Source organism: Tamandua tetradactyla, chromosome 1 (assembly GCF_023851605.1).
Source record: "Tamandua tetradactyla isolate mTamTet1 chromosome 1, mTamTet1.pri, whole genome shotgun sequence".
NCBI classification, from domain to species: domain Eukaryota; kingdom Metazoa; phylum Chordata; class Mammalia; order Pilosa; family Myrmecophagidae; genus Tamandua; species Tamandua tetradactyla.
This window is the reverse complement of record NC_135327.1, coordinates 129,493,739-129,510,849: the sequence shown is the minus strand read 5'-3', so window position 1 is coordinate 129,510,849 and position 17,111 is coordinate 129,493,739. Positions and strand designations below refer to the sequence as shown.

Sequence of the window (17,111 nt, the reverse complement as noted above, 5' to 3'; positions counted from 1 at the left end):
ATTACGTAGGGTCATTCTCTCCCTCCCTCTCCCATCAGTGACCTGCTCTTACAGATGAGTTCCACTTCTCATCACTTCTCTCCAGGATAAATTCAAGGGCTTCCTAATTGGTTCCCTCTACTCCCTCCACCTTCTAGCCACCTACTCTCTCCCTTCTAGCCAAAATAATTCTCCTGAAAACAAATGGCTGATTGAAAACCTGCCCCCACTTCCCACCTCCCTTTCCAGTGATCATTACCTGTATGGTACCTGCAAACTCTGGCCATACATATATTCAAACTTTTCCTCCCGAGTCAAAGAAACAACAGTCCGGAAGTTTTCTATTGCTTCAGTAGCAATCTGTAACAGATTACCCAGTCACTAAGAAGTATGATTGCCAAGAGGGACAAATAGATTTCTAAAATTTACTTTATTATACTACTGGTTATTAATTACTTATGAGCTTCTTCTGTACAGTAAAGGACACTAAATTTATCAAATCAAGTTTCAGACCTGAAGGAAGACCATCAGCTAATTCAGTCTCCTCTTTACTGAAAGAGAAGATAAAGCTTAAACAGGCGAAGGATCTTGCCTAAAGCCACGAGCTTTACAGAGGCAAAATTAACCTGGGAACTTAGTACAGTACATCTACTGTAGTGCTCTTCCTTCTACAATAGCCATATTTTAAGTTTACAATTATTTTACATATATATTTTTAAATGTAATATTTCTATTTCTCTGATATAATTGTCATTCATGATGACTAAAAAATATCTGTAAAACATTAAAGAATGAAGATAATAAAAAGTTACATGTTAGTACATTTGACATTAGCTATGTATTGTTTTTTTCTTGCATATACATATTTAACAAAATTGGAATCAAATTGTATTTTTAGCTTTATATCTTTTTTTTTTACTTTAACAAATATCAAGAGTATTTTCATGTCATTGAGTATGCATTAATAATGAGATGCTTAATGGGCAACTTAATATGCCAGCCGATTAAGCAGCCTTTATTGTTGAGCGAAGTTTTTAATTCTTTTCTTATTAAAAATAATTCTGTGACAAACATCCCTGTATATAAGCTTTGGTCCATTACTGAATTATTTTCTTAGGGGTTTTTAAAACAGAAATTACTGGGTCAAAGAAAATAAACTATCTTTTAAGGAACATGATATTATCAATTTGTTCTTCAGAAAGTTTCTTTCATTTAATCATGTCTAATTGACTGTCACTTCCACCAAGCCTCTGTGATTGGGATGTACCCATCTTCTGCCATCTTCTGGAGTGTGGATGAAGGACAATGGTGAGCCACCCTCTACGAGAAAACAGTTATTGGCGGGGGGGCGGGGGGGAATGATTTCTTCAAGAATGATAGTCTATCTGTTGAACAAAGGAAGACCTGAGACAAGGTGACTTCCTGATGCCCTCTATTTTAGAGAAGCAGTTTTGATAACAAGCCAATGACAGTAAGCGAAAGTGGACAGGAAGCAATACACAGCATAGCGCTCAGGACTTGGTTGAGAAGTTTAGGGAAGAAAAAGTAACGATAGGGAGGGCTATAGAGAGTTTAATAAACAAAAGTTAAAGGGCTAAAGGTCCTTGTCACAAAGAATGTCCTTGTTCCATAGGAAAAAGCCAGAACAGGTTTCATTTATTTATTTAACTAATTCCTGTATCTTGAATTTAGCCTGACCTGTATAATACAGGTCCTCATCATTCTCATTTGTGGAGACCATGGGGATACTTGGCTCGTATGCAGAGAGGGGAAAGGCACACCAAGGCTGCTCACTAAAGTTAAGTCAGGGCTAACAATAGCAGAGGCTGTCCTGTTTTCCAAGAGCGAAGATGCAGGCTGTGCTAAGAACATCAGTGCACGAATGAGATTCCAGCCTACATCAGCCACCTAGCAGCCACAGGAACTTGAACCACTGCTCTCTGAGTCGTTTTCCTCATCTCTAAAAAGAGGGGGTTGGACTAGAAGGTCTCTACGGTCCCCTAAAAGAAACAATTTCTAGAATTTTAAGTTACCGAGAGAAATTACTCTTATAATATAAGCTGCTCTTTCTCTCTCTGGCCTTGACACTGGTCAGAAATGATTCTAATAAAGACGTATTCAGTCAAGTGAGAGTGATTTACAGCTTCAGAATCAAAAACATGAAATCTCATTTATACCTCACTTTATCCTATACTGTAAAAATTACCTAACTTCAAAGAGAATAGAAAATTTGAGGTTTGGTAAGAACTTAAGTGAGTTTTGAAGACTAATGCAAAAAGTTATTAGAAGAAAAAAGTTATCATATTCTTAAAAACAATAAACATATTTAAAGATAAAATTTTTAATTAAGTTAAAAATTATTCTCTCTCCCAAAGAGGCCAAAAAGATTTAACTATATTTACCATAGCTAATTACAAAGATAGGAAAATGTCCAGATTCAATTTATGTTAAAATATTTTCAGATTTTTTTTATACATAAGAATATTATATACTCATTTAAGAAAATCCAAAAAATACAGAAAACAAAAAGAGGACATAATTCACCTCCAGTCAAATATTCCAGAGACTATCCTTGTTCAGATACATGTTGGAAATTATTATGTGTTCAAACAAATGCAAATTTTCTGGATTAGCAAGAAAATGCAACAAACTAAAACAAAGTCTGAAAGACTGCTTTTATTATAAATTTCAGTATAATGGTTTTAAGAAATACTTTCTGGCATCATTTTCGAAGGCAGGAGTGTCTTGTCCATGACTGGTTTATAAAGGTAGTCACTTTTTAGTGTGTATACAGCCCAATAAAAGTGACTAGACTTTATGAGTTATAGACCTGCCCTGATGAAAAAAACAATATAATCACCTTATAATCAGAGTCAATCTTGCCATGCACTAAAGCAATTAGGAAAAGGCATAATTAGCACCCTGCTTCCTCACAATAACTCCAAGAATTTTAAACAGAGACTCGGTACCCACTGTAAGGTGCAAGAACATCTAATTGGAGGAGTAAATAACATTGAGCTTCCCTCAGAAATTGTTATGCATTGAATAATTTTGAAGAAAGGAAAATGTGTTTATCTCTAGAAAAAATTATTCCTGCAATCTCTCTTCCTACCCTCCAAATAAATTGGAATTAGATTATGGCTTTAATCTCTGAAAGGAAAATGCTTCTATTTGATAGAAATGCTTAAAACTTCCGAATAATGACAGAAACCTACAGAGCATGGTCAAGGGCAGGGTGAGGAGGCTAAGAGTGGGCACTGGACTCAGCTGTCCTCCTCTGGAATCCTAGGCTGTTAATCAATAATCAATAAGCATGGAGATTAATGCTGAGAGGTGTCATGAATTAATACAAGTAGGAAAATTCCTCTCTGAAGAAGTAATAACCTGAGGTCCAAATGATATAAGGGAGCCAGCCATGGGAAGATCAGAGGGAACCAGCTTGGAGTGTTCTAGGAATGAAAGAAGGCCAGTGAGGCCACAGCAGGGTGGACACAGGCAAGAAATGGTACAGGACAAGGTCACAGAGGTTGTTAGGGGCTGGGTCCTACAGTGCGATCAGAAATCATTGGAGGGTTTTAAGCAGGGAGTAACATGATCTGTGTTTCTAAGAGATCAGCATGGCTTCAGTGTGACCAAGGCAGAGTGTGGGTGGACAAGAGAGGAAAGAGTCAAAGCAGGGAGACAGATGAGTTAGGAGACTTGTGGTTGTGTGACTTTGGGTAAGTTTCCTGTCCTCTCTGAATCTTAGGTTTTCTTATGTGTCTAACAGGGAAAAATTCAACAGGTTCTTGAGAGCACTAAATGAGTTAATGCATGTAAAACTCTTAGTAGGATACCTGGGATATAATATAATATATTCAATAAGTGATAACCTGAAGCTGATGATCAGATAAGGGTTGACTTTCAATATTACATGGTCTTGTAGTGCATCCACCACTGTTTTTGCCACTCACAAGAGCCACCACTCAATGAGAGCATTTATTATACCCCTGACCTTTACTCAGAAAACCTGCCTTATTCATATATATCCATTTGCATCCACACCCCTTCTCTCACCCCCTCTGATAGAACTCCAAGAATCTCAGGTCTGGTGGGTACCACCTCAGAGGGGCGAACCTGTAGCCTGCAATAACTCACCTTAGGATCATCTTCTTCCTAAAAACAGTCTCAGACTCCTTTCTGGGACATTTCAAAAAAACTTAATTAAATAATGAAACTAGTCAATAGTAATGCTTTTCCTTTTAAAATATTTTGTCCTAGAATTTTCCATCTTCTCTTCAGATGAAGTATCAGCACCAAAGGAAAAAAAACAGTCTAGTAGAGTAAAGGAAGTACTAGTTGCAGAATGTTCTCCTGGCAAGGGCCAGAGGTCCCCAAGCCAGACCACAAGCAGAGAGAGCCCTGGGACCTTCCAGGGCGGGACCTCTGAGCATGTGAAGGGAGGCTCACGGGAGGTGTGTCCCCCATGGGAGGCAACTGGTCGACAAGGATTAGTGGTGATGCTCAATCTTCAGGATTCTTTCCATTATTTATGCCAGTGAGGTAACCCAGTCCCACGATAAAGAACCTCAGAGCCCAGGGCCTAACAGAGAGCCAGAATCACTCTGATCTGCTGGGGTCCCTGCCCTAACTCATATGAACCTTAGATTGTCCATCAAAAGATGTCCTATCCTAGATGTAAGGGCCAGTTTTGGAAGTCAGCCCTGCTCTGACCTCTCCTTTCTGCAATAATACAAATCATGTGATATCAGATTATACTCAGCCAGCAGCAGGCCTCTTTGCCTCTTAACAGAGGCATGATTTTGAAGGCCAAATGTCTGATGAATCTTGACTCTGCCACTTATCAGCTGTATGGCACTGGGGGTGTAAAAGGACTTAATCTGTCTGTGCCTCAACCTCACCTGGAAAATGGGGATAATAAAGAGCCTGCCTCAAACAGGCTCTGAGGGGTAAAACATTTGCTAAGAAACAGGGTAAATGCCATATAAGCATTTGTCAAACAAGGGGGCGTGGAGCGGGGAAGGGACAAACAAGCATGAGAAGAGGCAATAAGAAACAAAGGAAAAATATGGTAATAATTTAAACCAAATAGAATAATGACCCTTAGGATGTTTTCCTATCTTAATCTCTTCCATCATATGGAATAAAATGGGTCTATTTTCCTCAATAAAAGAATAGATTTCAATTTGCTTGAAAGAACAGGTGAGAAAGAGAGAGGATACCCCAGGTATGAGCTAGGGAAAAGAAGGGAGGTAAGGAGGTAAGGAGGTAAGGGAGGAGGTGGCGGACAGTGTGAAGACAATGGTCTGAAACTAGAAAAGTCTGCTAGGATAAAATTATTGTCAGTCTGTGACAATAGACTAAGGCTTTGTTTCGCTCCCTTTCCTCAGTTGCTAATTTGTTGAACAAGCCTGAAAGAGGATTGCCTAGAGGCCTGGTGGTAAAAACCTTCCCACATTCTCGGATTATGGTAAGTAGCAGTGAGTAATAAAATAACACTGACTAGAGTATTTTACTCTAGGTTAGCAGTCACATTTAGTTTGGCTCACCTTTCCAGCACCTTCTAGTTCTTTCTTATCTTTCAGTGCATGTCCAGACAGCATTTTCATTTCAATAACTCCTGCTATGGCAATGATGGGTACAATTGCTAACAGGAAAAGTGTTAATTGCCAGCCATAGATTAAGGATATAATAATGCCTGTCCCGAGATTTGCGACATTCTGGGTAATTACAGCAAGCCTGGAACCTATTGCCTGCAAAACAAACAAAAAAAATTAGATTGGCAGTTCCATATTATTTCTAAAATCCATGCTTGCATTTTCTTAGGAAATATGATGTCAGTTTCATGAAAAACTATTAAACATCTCCTTAGTTATAGAATAAAAAATTAAGATTTACTTGTCAAAAGTCTATTAGATTTCGAACATAATGATTTCTACAACTTCAGAATACTGAAAGAAGAAAACTAATAATCTAGAGTACAATTATGTATTTCTATCTCTTATAACTTTTTAATACCAAGAAAATCCTCATTAATCAATGTGTGATCATTCAAGTACACTTTGCGAATTAGCAAAGTCTGACAATTATATTAAACTGGGAGTAGAGGAAATTTTTTTCAGCATATAATTAATTATAATTTAGGATATTCAAATATATCTTGGTCTATGTGAGATGTTAATTGTATTTAATTTAACCTACATTTGATTTGGAAAAATAAATAGAATTGAAAGCTATAGAATTTAATTTAGGATATTAATCATGCATCAGAACCTTCTGTATAAATACCAGAGGGAGCCTGGCACATGACTTTCAGTCGCATGCACTGATTTCCAACTCTAAAACCACAAACCAAATGACAAAGCCAATTCAGTCTTCCACTCCATACTTTTCTCCTTTCCTCTGGACACACCCCATACTCTCAGGCCATTCTGAATTCCTGCTCTGGTGCCCAGACCTGCTTTCTCTGAAAATGGCCCAAGTCTTTTCCATCCCCGGTTTTCTCTGCCCAAGTTGGTCTGATCTCAGCTAAAAACTATAAAGATTATGATGATTAATATAGTGATCTCAGCTAAAGGTTATCACTATGATAATGCACAGCCTAGGATGGACACAAGCCATCTCTGTGACTTTGAACAAATTTCCCAATTCCAGGAATACGCGGGTACATTAATAAACAAACAAGCTTTCTCTTAGCACTGAATTCTATGACGGAATCATTTATAATTCCCCATACAGCAACCCTCTAGAATCATTCAACATCTATTTGATACAACACTAGATGAGAACTTAGGGTGAAAAATACACTACCACTACAGGTAGCCCTACTACACCAAGGCTAAAAGAGACAGCATAGATAATAGAACACATTTACTTTTATTTGATGCAGTTATTGAGCTTATATTAAAGGGAAGCTTAGCTGGTTCTGGCAAAAGCCAAAAAGTGGGGTGGTCTTGAAAGCCAGCCTTCTGTACAACACGTTTTCAGTGTGAAGGTCAAAGGACTGGAAGAGAAACTGCATCACAGGAATGATACAGACGGTTCCTTGTAGCATCTACAAGTTCTACTCAGAACTCATTTTCCACAGCAACCAACTGACAGAAGCACTCAAACAGCCCCTCCCACAAGTTCATGGTAAAGGAATTATCCCAGTATATGACCTTCCAGACATATAAATGTTCAGCTTTGGATGGCAGTCAAGGGACACAGAAATAAGGAATAAAGTGGATCAAAGATGACAAATTCTTCTTTAAAGTGTATGAAGGATGAACTAGAAGATGTATAGCCTTGGGGGGGGGGGGGGATTAAGTCCTTTGGCTTAATTTGATGTAGTGCTTCAGGGGGCATTGTATTGGCTTCTGTCCCCTTATTCCAAAGATTAATATTCTATGTTCCACTTCTAGCCCTCACACAGAGTGGGAGACTGTGGAGCTCCAAGGATAAAAATGAATGGAAGGAAAAAAAAAAAAAACAGAATGGAAGAGCATAGATTAGCATGGATTAGCAGTAGTAAGATAATTTTCATTTCAAGAGTATGTAACATGCCACAAACCACAGCTTGAGTGTGGAGCAAGGCAAGACAAAAATGAGCTGACATTGGAAAACCCACTAAGGTTCTCTCCTCCTTGCCATCCCCCACCCCTCTGTACTTTCATGTATGCGTATCTCATTTCCTCCCCCACTTGTCTTTCTCCCCACTTTTCATTATTTCTCCCTCTCCTATTATTTCTTTCGTCCTTGAAACACCAAAATGCCACTTGAACTATAAAATGTTTGTGCTTATTGAAATACAAAATGTATATTTCCTGAACTTACTTTTTAAATTAGGTACATTTAACCTCACCTCTCTCTCAACCACCTTCAACCAGAGAAAAAAATTTTTTTTAATACAGGTGCTTTTGAATTCTGTTTGGCTCTCATTTTTTTTTTTTTTTTTTTTTTTTTTTAAAGGAAAGACAGAGAGAAGGAAGGAAGGAAGGAAGAAAGGGAAACATCTTTAAACATTTTCTTGTTTTATTGTATTCTGTTTCTCCGTTTTTTGTTACATGGGCTGGGGCCGGGAATCGAACCGAGGTCCTCCGGCATAGCAGGCAAGCACTTTGCCCACTGAGCCACCGCGGCCCGCCCTGTTTGGCTCTCATTTGCTTTGTCTCTTCAGAACTCAAGTCTTAGCACCAAAAATAGAAAACAAACTAACAAAGCCCACCATTCCATAGGGATAATATTGAGATGTATTTTCTCCTGATGTATGTTTATCAGGATTAAGTTACTTCAATACCCTACTCTCAAACACATCTCAGGACAAGTTTCATTGATGGGGTAGTTAAATATTAAAAATTTCAACTTCGATAAACATTATCATGAACTCCACACATGCCAACTTGAAGTAGCCCTGGCTTGGGTGGCACTGGTTTGGGACAGCACTGCTAAGCTCAGATAGATATATTGGAGTGACCGCCAATTTCATAAATACAGGAAAGCACTGTGACCTAAGGCAGGCCAGAACTCCAGAGGACGTTTAAGGGGAGAAGCGCCTGTCAGTGCAGAATGCCCAGACTGCATTAGCTCAGGCTTCTGCAGCAAGTTAGGTTTCCCCAAGGATTGTGCCTTCCACACCAAATGGGAGCTGGGATGTGTGTGTTTGTGAAAGCACAGGCGCACATATGACCAGGTCTCTGTAAAAGGTATACCGAAGTGATGTTGGCAAAGATTAGCTAGGGCATATCATATTATAGCACTTGAGGGCACAATTCGTCTACAGTAATCACTGTCCCCCCAAATAAAACTCTTCCAAGAAAATGAAAAATAAAATAAAGACATGATAGTTTACAATTTCCTCTACCTACCACCCCATTTCTCTGCCCCATTTACAGGAAAGTCCATAAAAGATTTCCAGGTATGTCCAATCCTCCTCCTCCCCTCTCTCAATCCCACTCCCCTCAGGCTTTTGCTCCCATTGCACCCCTGAAATGGTTCTTGTGAAGCTAGCTACGCCACTGTGAAGTGTTCCATCCCTATAAAAACCTACCAGCAGGGTGGGCCACAGTGGCTCAGCAGGTAGAGTTCTCCCACCTGCCATGCCGGAGACCCGGGTTTGATTCCCAGTGTCTGCCCATGCAAAAAAACAAACAAACAAAAAAACTACCAGCAATATTTGACACCCTAAATTACTTCCTTCTTTTAAACACTTTCTTCTTTTTGTTTCAGCTCCCTTCTCCCCCTCTGGCCACTCCTTGCTCTTCTTTACTGTTTCAACCCCTAGCTCTGACCTCAGCACCCAATCCTTATCCTCTGTATCTACACACACTTCCTGAGCCACCTCCTCTGGTCTCATCACCTTGAAAACCACCCATACAATGAAAATCTCCAAACTTAAATTTCCAGACCTCTCTGCTAAATTCCAGACTTGCAAATCCACCTGCCTTCTTCACATTTCCACTAGGCTGTTTAATGAAGGCACCTCAAACTAACCGTGTGCAAAGCAGAGCTCCTGACTCTCCCCCAAACCTGCTCTTTCAACAGGCTTCTCGGCTTCACTAAAGAGCAATGCTGTTTTGCTAGTTGTGCAGGTCAAAAATTGGGGAATCATCCTCAAATCCCCTTTCTCTCATAGCCCACCTCCAATCTATCAGCAAATTTTGTTGGCTGTATTTTCAAAATCTCCAGAATCCATGGTTTTACCACCCTAGCTAAGCCACCATCATCTCTCCCCAGGATTATTGCAACAAACTCCTTACCTCCCTTGTCCCCTTCAAGCTATTCTCTATACAACAGTCAGAATTATCCTTTTAAAATTTCAGATCATATCAATCCTGTGTTTAAAAATCCTACAATGGCTTCCCATCCAGTATTGTAAATGACACTGAGCTCAATTCTTATGACTCTTCCTTTCACTCACTTTACTCCAGCCACATGTCCTCCTTGCTGTTGAGAAATGCTCCCACCTCAGGGCTTTTGCAATGGCTGTTGCTTCTGATTGAACATCTACAGGGGTGGTTCCTTCCCTTCATGAGGACTCTGCACATCACTGAGGTTTTGACAGCTGACAACCAGCGACCTCCTACCTCCATGTCCTGCTTCCATTTTAGTTCCACAGCACTTTGATAATCTACCATGCAGAACCCTCTAAGCATGGAACTCTTATCAGTTTTAGGAACTTCAAATTTATTTCAAAAGCAGTGCATATTCCATTCTGCTGGATTCTATACAACTTGATCTAAAGCTCGATTTTTGATGATTTGGTTGCTTTAAGGAAAGAAATCTGTATTCAAGGTAACTATTCCTAAGATTTATACCGCAATTTAGAATTCTCTGTGACTCCACATTTATAACCTAATATATTCTTCCACTAGCCCCATACATTAGATAGATCAAATATTATTATTATAGTGCTACCTTACAGAAAGATTAGAATATTAAGATTGATAAGATTTTAGGAGGGAAAGAAATTTCACATCATCTTGTAGATTTTTGCTTTAAAGAGTTGCAGTTGTAAAAGAAGAAATGATCACTTCATCCAAAATCAAGAGTTGTTCAACAGGTTCTAATTGTATCAAAGAGATTCCAATAGCAAAATTTAAGTTTCATAGTTTGATAAAGTTCTTCCTTAGGCCCTTGCTTTGATTTTTTAATGTGCTTTTCATTTCTTTTGATCTGTTTTTTAAGATTATTCTCTTCCTTCTCTTACCAATTGCAGTGCCCCAAAACTTTCTTACAGCAAACACACACATCCTTTTTTAGCAGCAATTAAAACTCTCTGTTGATTACTTGAGCATTGAAGCAGACTGAGCCTGAATGGTACGCTGATAAATTCTTCCTTTTCTAACTTATATTTCTATGTACACTTTGTTAATAACATGAATAACACAGCAAATATCTAAATATAACATATTGTATATAATTTATTTATATATCCTACAGTATATCATGTTTAAATATTTAACATTTTTGCTGTATCTCACATGATATTTTATGTAGTCAAATGTTTATTTAACATTTTCTTGAGCACTAAGCCTTGTAATGAGGAAACAAGTTTCATGCTGAGGGTCAAGCTGGACAGTTAGGACGGTCACGACGGCCAGGACAGTCAGGACAGTCAGGACAGTCAGGACAGCCAGGACAGCCAGGATGGTCAGGACAGCCAGGACAGTCAGGACAGCCAGGACAGCCAGGATGGTCAGGACAGTCAGGACAGTCAGGACGGCCAGGACAGTCAGGACGGTCAGGACAGTCAGGACAGTCAGGACGGCCAGGACGGTCAGGACAGTCAGGACAGTCAGGACAGTCAGGACGGCCAGGACAGTCAGGACAGTCAGGACAGTCAGGACAGCCAGGACAGCCAGGATGGTCAGGACAGTCAGGACAGTCAGGACGGCCAGGACAGCCAGGACGGCCAGGACAAACACCAACAGAGGGCAGGACTCACCCCTTTAACTTGTGCAGCGTCATTGGCGAGTCTGGTGGTCAGGGCCCCGGTGGTGTTTTTAGGATCATCAAACCAGCTCACGTCCTGTGGCAGAGAAAATGATTTTTACAATCTTAATGCCATATTTGTGAGACTCTTAGCTTCAAGAGGACAGCGTCAGGTCAGTTTTATAACTATATCCCCAGCATTTGGATATATAATTTAACATAAAGTAGGATACTTGATAAACCCATAAGTAGATAAATTCAGTTGTCAAAAATTTAAGTGTCTACTTTGTTCCAGATGTGGTTTCTAAGTGTTGGATGAACACCAGCAGCAAAATACAATGGCGAGAAGGAGCTGCACGGGTGATCGGCAGCCAACACTGGAATTTTGGGGAGAAAGATGGCCCTGCTGATGCCTCGATTTTGGACTTCTCCCAGCCTCAAAACCACCAGGGCTTACAGGAGAACATAGGAGAGAAGAAATAACCACAAATACCACATTTAGGAAAATTTAATACATACAAGATCACATTGATTTGACCCGTAGGGGAGGGAGTGATTGGAAATATCCTCCAGGAATGTGCAAAAACTTGGAACACATAAATGCGCTGTCACCTCCAGCACTATGGCGGAACAGGAGATGCAGAGCTAACGTCTACACTGTGAAATAACCGGAAAAAAGACAGAAAACAACCAAGACAGCGGTTCCAGGGTATGGACGACCAGAGAGGGACTTCTACATTATATAAGGAGGACTTGGATGAAAAAGCAGAGAAATTACAACTGAAAGGACGTATAGAGGGGACACAGAGAAGACCCAGCTAATCCACAACTGGCAGGTGAGAGATGCTATGTTCCATTGCTTGTATCCTTTCTCCACAGAGGCCCGTGGCGCTCACAGCAGGCACGAGTGGAGAGGTGGGGACAAGGGAGAGAGCCACATGGATGCACCAAGAGCTCCTCCCTCGCCCCAGAAGCCCACTGGCTGCAGAGCGGGCAGGGATCTTGCAGGCCTACTTAAAGTACACGCAGGCTGGCTGAGGGCTGGGGAAGGTGAAACTTGCACCTCCACAGCCCAAGGTTTCTTCCACTTGAAAGCCTGGGAATCACCAGATCCATTGTACCCTCAGGGGATTGTCCTCTGAGGTGCACAGTGTCCACCCCCCACCCCCGGAGCTGGCTGTGTGCAGCTTTTATGAAGATCTGCTGGTATCTGGGTTTTCACCCGATTTGGAAACCCGCTCACAAGCTGCAATAGTCTGGGAAAAGCAGGCTTGAGGGGAAGAGGTGGCCCAAGATCGCCATCTGCTGGGAAGACAGGGAAAGCGCATGCTGGGAAACTAGTTCTGTCAAATCTAGATGTCCAAACAGACTTGTATCTCCCGTGGGAGGCCTTGACCTATAGTCTGACTGGGAAATAATGACAAACCAAGAGCCAAAGGAGACCTTCAACTCAAATCCAAGCAACTATTAAATCTTAGGCAATCAAGGGAAATCAACTTTCAAAATAACCTTTTAAAGATGATCAAATACCAAGAAATCAGTAGAAAATCACAAAGCACATGAAGATGCAAGAAGATATGGCCAAGCTAAATGACCAAATTAAAAAGCCAAAGGAGACACAGAATTTGGAACAACTAATCAAGGAAGTACATACAAATCTCCAACAGAAGTTCAAGAGATTGGCTAAAGACATAAAGGATATAAAAAAGATACTAGAAGAGCATAAAAAAAGAATTTGAAAGAATAAATAGAAAAATAGCAGCTCTTATGGGAATGAAAGATACTCTAGATCAAATACACAAGGGAAGCCACATAAGACTAAGTACTGGCTACTCAATGGGCACCCTTGATGTGAGAAGACAGTAACATGACGTATTTAAGATTCTGAAAGAGAAAATTTTCCAACCAAGAATTCTTTATCTAGCACATCTGTCCTTCAAAAGCGAGGGAGAGTTTAAAATTTTCAGACAAACAAATGCTGTGAAAATGTGTTAACAAGAGACCTCCCCTACAAGAAATACTAAAGGGAGATTTGTTGGCTGGGAAAAAAAAAAAACAAGAGAAAGAGGTCTGGAAAAAGTCACAGAAAAGTATTAGTAAGGATAACTTAAAGGATAAGAAGAAAGAGAGGGAAAAAAAGATACGACAAATTAAAACCAAAGGGTAAGATGGTTGGTTCCAGTACTGCCTTTATAGTAATAGCTTTGAATATGAATAGATTAAACTCCCCAATTAAAAGATACAGACTGGCAGAATAAAAAGTATGATCTATCTATATGCTGTTTATAAGAGACTCTTCTTAGGCACAAGGATACAAATAGATTGAAAGTGAAAGGATGGAAAAAGATTTTCCACACAGCTGCAACCAAAAGAAAGCAGGGGTAGCTATACTAATATCAGACAAAGTAGGCTTTAGGGGGGTACAACGGTAGTTCAGTGGTAGAATTCTCACCTGCCATGCGGGAGACCAGGTTCGATTCCCGGTCCGTGCACTTCCCCAACAAAGCAAACAAGCAGAACAAACAAACAAAAAATTCACAAACGGTGCTGCAATAACAGGATACTCACATGGAAAAACAATGAAATGTGACCCCACCATACAGAATACCAAAAAAAAAAAAAAAGACTTAAGATGCAAAGATGTCATAAGAGACCAGAAAAGACACTACATATTAATAAAATGGACGAGTCACCAAGAAGAAATAACAACCATAAATGTTTATGCACATAATCAAGGTGCTCCAGAGGACATGAGGCAAATATTGGCAAGACTGAAGGGAGCAATAGATGTTTCTACACTAACAGTGGGAGACATCAATATACCACTCTTTTCTATAGATAGAACAACCAGACAAAGGATCAATAAGGAAATAGAGAACCTAAACAATGTGATAAGTAAATTAAACCTAACAGACATTTATAGATTGTTGTATCCCAAAACACCAAGATACATCTAGTGCTCATGGAACATTCTCCAGGATAGATTATATGCTGGGGCACAAAACAGGTCTCAATAAATTAAAAAAAAACTGAAATTATATAAAGTACTTTCTCTGACCAAAATGGAATGAACCTGGAAATCAATAATCACCAAAGAACCAGAACCTTCACAAATATAAACAATTATAAGAGGATACTTATAATAATAGTAATGTTGGAGAGGATATGGAGAAATTGGAACATTTATTCATTGCTGGTGGTAATATAAAATAATGCAGCCACTGTGGAAGACAGTTTGGTAGTTCCTCAGAAAACTAAATATCGAATTGCTCCACAGCCCATCAATTATACTACTCGGTAAAGACCCAGAAGATCTGAAAGCAGTGACATGAACAGACATTTGCACACCAACGTTCAAAGCAGAATTATTCACAATTGCCAAAAGATGGAAATAATCCAAGTGTTCATCAACAAAAAACTGAGGTTCAGGGCAAAATAAATGAATTTGTTTTAAAACAAATCAACAAAAAGAATTTTGATTAAAACTTGAACATTACACATAAAGCAGAGTTTTCTTTGTAAAACTACATGTATTTTAAAACACACAAATACTAACAAGATTATGAACTGAAGTATGAAGTTATGTCTGTTACAAAAATAACTATGGTTCTAATATATTATTAGAGCTAGAGATTAACATTAAAGTAGATTCTAACACTCATTTACCCCCAACATATTTAAGAAAAAAACAAAACAAAGTGATTTACTTTATTATAACATGTATCAATTTTCTTTATAATATACTGAAGTGTTTGCAGGCCCATCTCCCCTACCATATTGCACCTTCTGTTAAGACAAAGACTGTTCCTGTTTGAATGTACTAGGTACAGTACCTAGTACCATGCCACGCAAGCAGAGGCACTTAATAAATGTTTGCTGTACTTAATAATTTATGGAAAAAGTATTGTACAAATCATTAGCTTAGCTCCTAAAGTATAATGGATGGAGGCATTGGTCTCAAGGCTGATGGGGTAATGAGCTACTGGGCCCTGGACCAAGGTCTCAAGCATGGATCAAGGAAAGCCTTGGGCCTGAGTGTAAGCTCAGCTATAAATACGCTTTCACCAAGAGTCCTAAGACAGGGTCTCCCATCAAATAGTGCTCTTTCACCCATCAGATTCAGTCCTGACTCAGCCACTTACTGGCTAGCAATTCCCATAAATATGCCTTCTTTTTGAATGGTGGCGATAGAAATGGGAAAGGATTGAGGAAGCAAAGGCAGTCAGGAAAACACAAACGTCATCTTGAAATCCCAACACAGCAAATTGATGCTTCTCAGTCAGGGTTCAAGTACCAGCAGCATGCCAGGGGCATCCTTCTGGAGCATCATTTTATTCAGTAGCAAATGATTAGTGGTCTTCAAATTGATATTTATAAAGTCACCTACTAAATTTTCATGATTTTTAAAGAAACTTTCCCCTTTGAACTGGGCTGCTTTGAAGTACATCACCAGAACCCCTCTCCCCTTTCTTTCCCATAGGAAAACATTCCCATCATCTGCTCTTATGTTCTTTACAAGTGTAAAATGTGAAAGACATTTCATTAAGTCATTGTCAGCCAGTAACACTGTATACTGAACTAGTGTATCAGTCTAGCCTAAGCAAAGATGCTGGGTAGTGAGAAAATGGGCCACAGGGTTGGGTTTCTATTTGGAAGGGTTCAGAAGGCATCCATGGTGGGAGTGTCCTCTGTTTCCCAAGGGAAAGAAGGACAGAGAGGAAAAAGAAGGGGGATCTTGAAGATCAGCCCCACCTACTCTGCCTATAACTGCTGAGACCAAAAGCTGGAGGTGAATCCATCTGGCCATGCCCTGGTTGTGTCGCAACTACACCATTCTTGGTGCTCACCCACAACAGACTGCAGGGCCTCTGAGCCTGCATCTGGAAGACTGTCCAGCTGGTCATCTGAGATGAGATTGAGGGGAAGACCAGTACAGGAGCTCCCGGTCCAAGAACCTTGACTGCTCCCAGTGCCTGAGCCCCTGAGGCACACTGCAGAGTTCGACACATCCCAGGTACACACCTGAACAGACATACCTGTCTCAGCATGGATCTGAAAACCAGGTATCGGAGTCGCTTGGTGAGGATCTCTCCAGCTTTGCCAAATGTGAAGCCCTGTGAAGAGGGGGAACATATTCCATGCTTTAATCAGCTGGGAGGAAATTGGTCAGAGACTCGCCACTGATTACACAAAGGGCAAGCGACTTGGTTCAGTGCTAAAGCAGGACAGTAGGCAGATCAGAAGGCCCAGTTTAGGGGGCTGGCTATGCTTCTGTGCCAGTGTCCTATGGTGGAAAGCAGCACTGGTGGTGTGGCCAGGATACCCCAATTTTGTCACTACTGGACTGATAGGCTGATATGGGATGTCACTAGAAATGAGTTTCCTTACTCCCATCCCTACTTATTTATCCCCATGAACTGGGGGCTATCACTTAGGAAACTGGAATTGTGCCCAAGAAGGGGGGCACTGCAAATTGAGTAAATATATTATATATCATCCAAATCAGGACCCTTTTGAGAGTGAAATGGGGTGCTATTTAAAAATTATGCTGGGATCTGAGGTACAATATGCAATGCTCCTGAGCAAACAGGCATATATGGTCACCCTGGCCATAAGAAGGCAGAGAACAAAGATATCAAATTCTTGGTTTTCAAGTTTAAAAAAGCCAAAGTCAAGGAGCAATTTAGGCTGGGGAAGAAGGCTCACTGAGCAAGGATATT

At 40.1% G+C, this 17,111-nt stretch overlaps 1 protein-coding gene across 4 annotated transcripts in view; it reads right to left on the bottom strand.

Annotated features, from left to right (window-relative positions):
- The window catches only part of ABCB1 (ATP binding cassette subfamily B member 1), a 261,471-nt gene that overhangs the window by 14,989 nt on the left and 229,371 nt on the right, over positions 1-17,111 (bottom strand). For all 4 annotated transcript variants that reach the window (XM_077148311.1, XM_077148221.1, XM_077148394.1 and 1 more), the window contains exons 19-22: positions 16,428-16,505; positions 11,405-11,488; positions 5,529-5,732; positions 239-339 (exon numbers count right to left, since the gene is read on the bottom strand). In XM_077148311.1, coding sequence (XP_077004426.1) covers positions 239-339; positions 5,529-5,732; positions 11,405-11,488; positions 16,428-16,505 — 467 coding nt within the window. The remainder of the gene's footprint in view (positions 1-238; positions 340-5,528; positions 5,733-11,404; positions 11,489-16,427; positions 16,506-17,111) is intronic.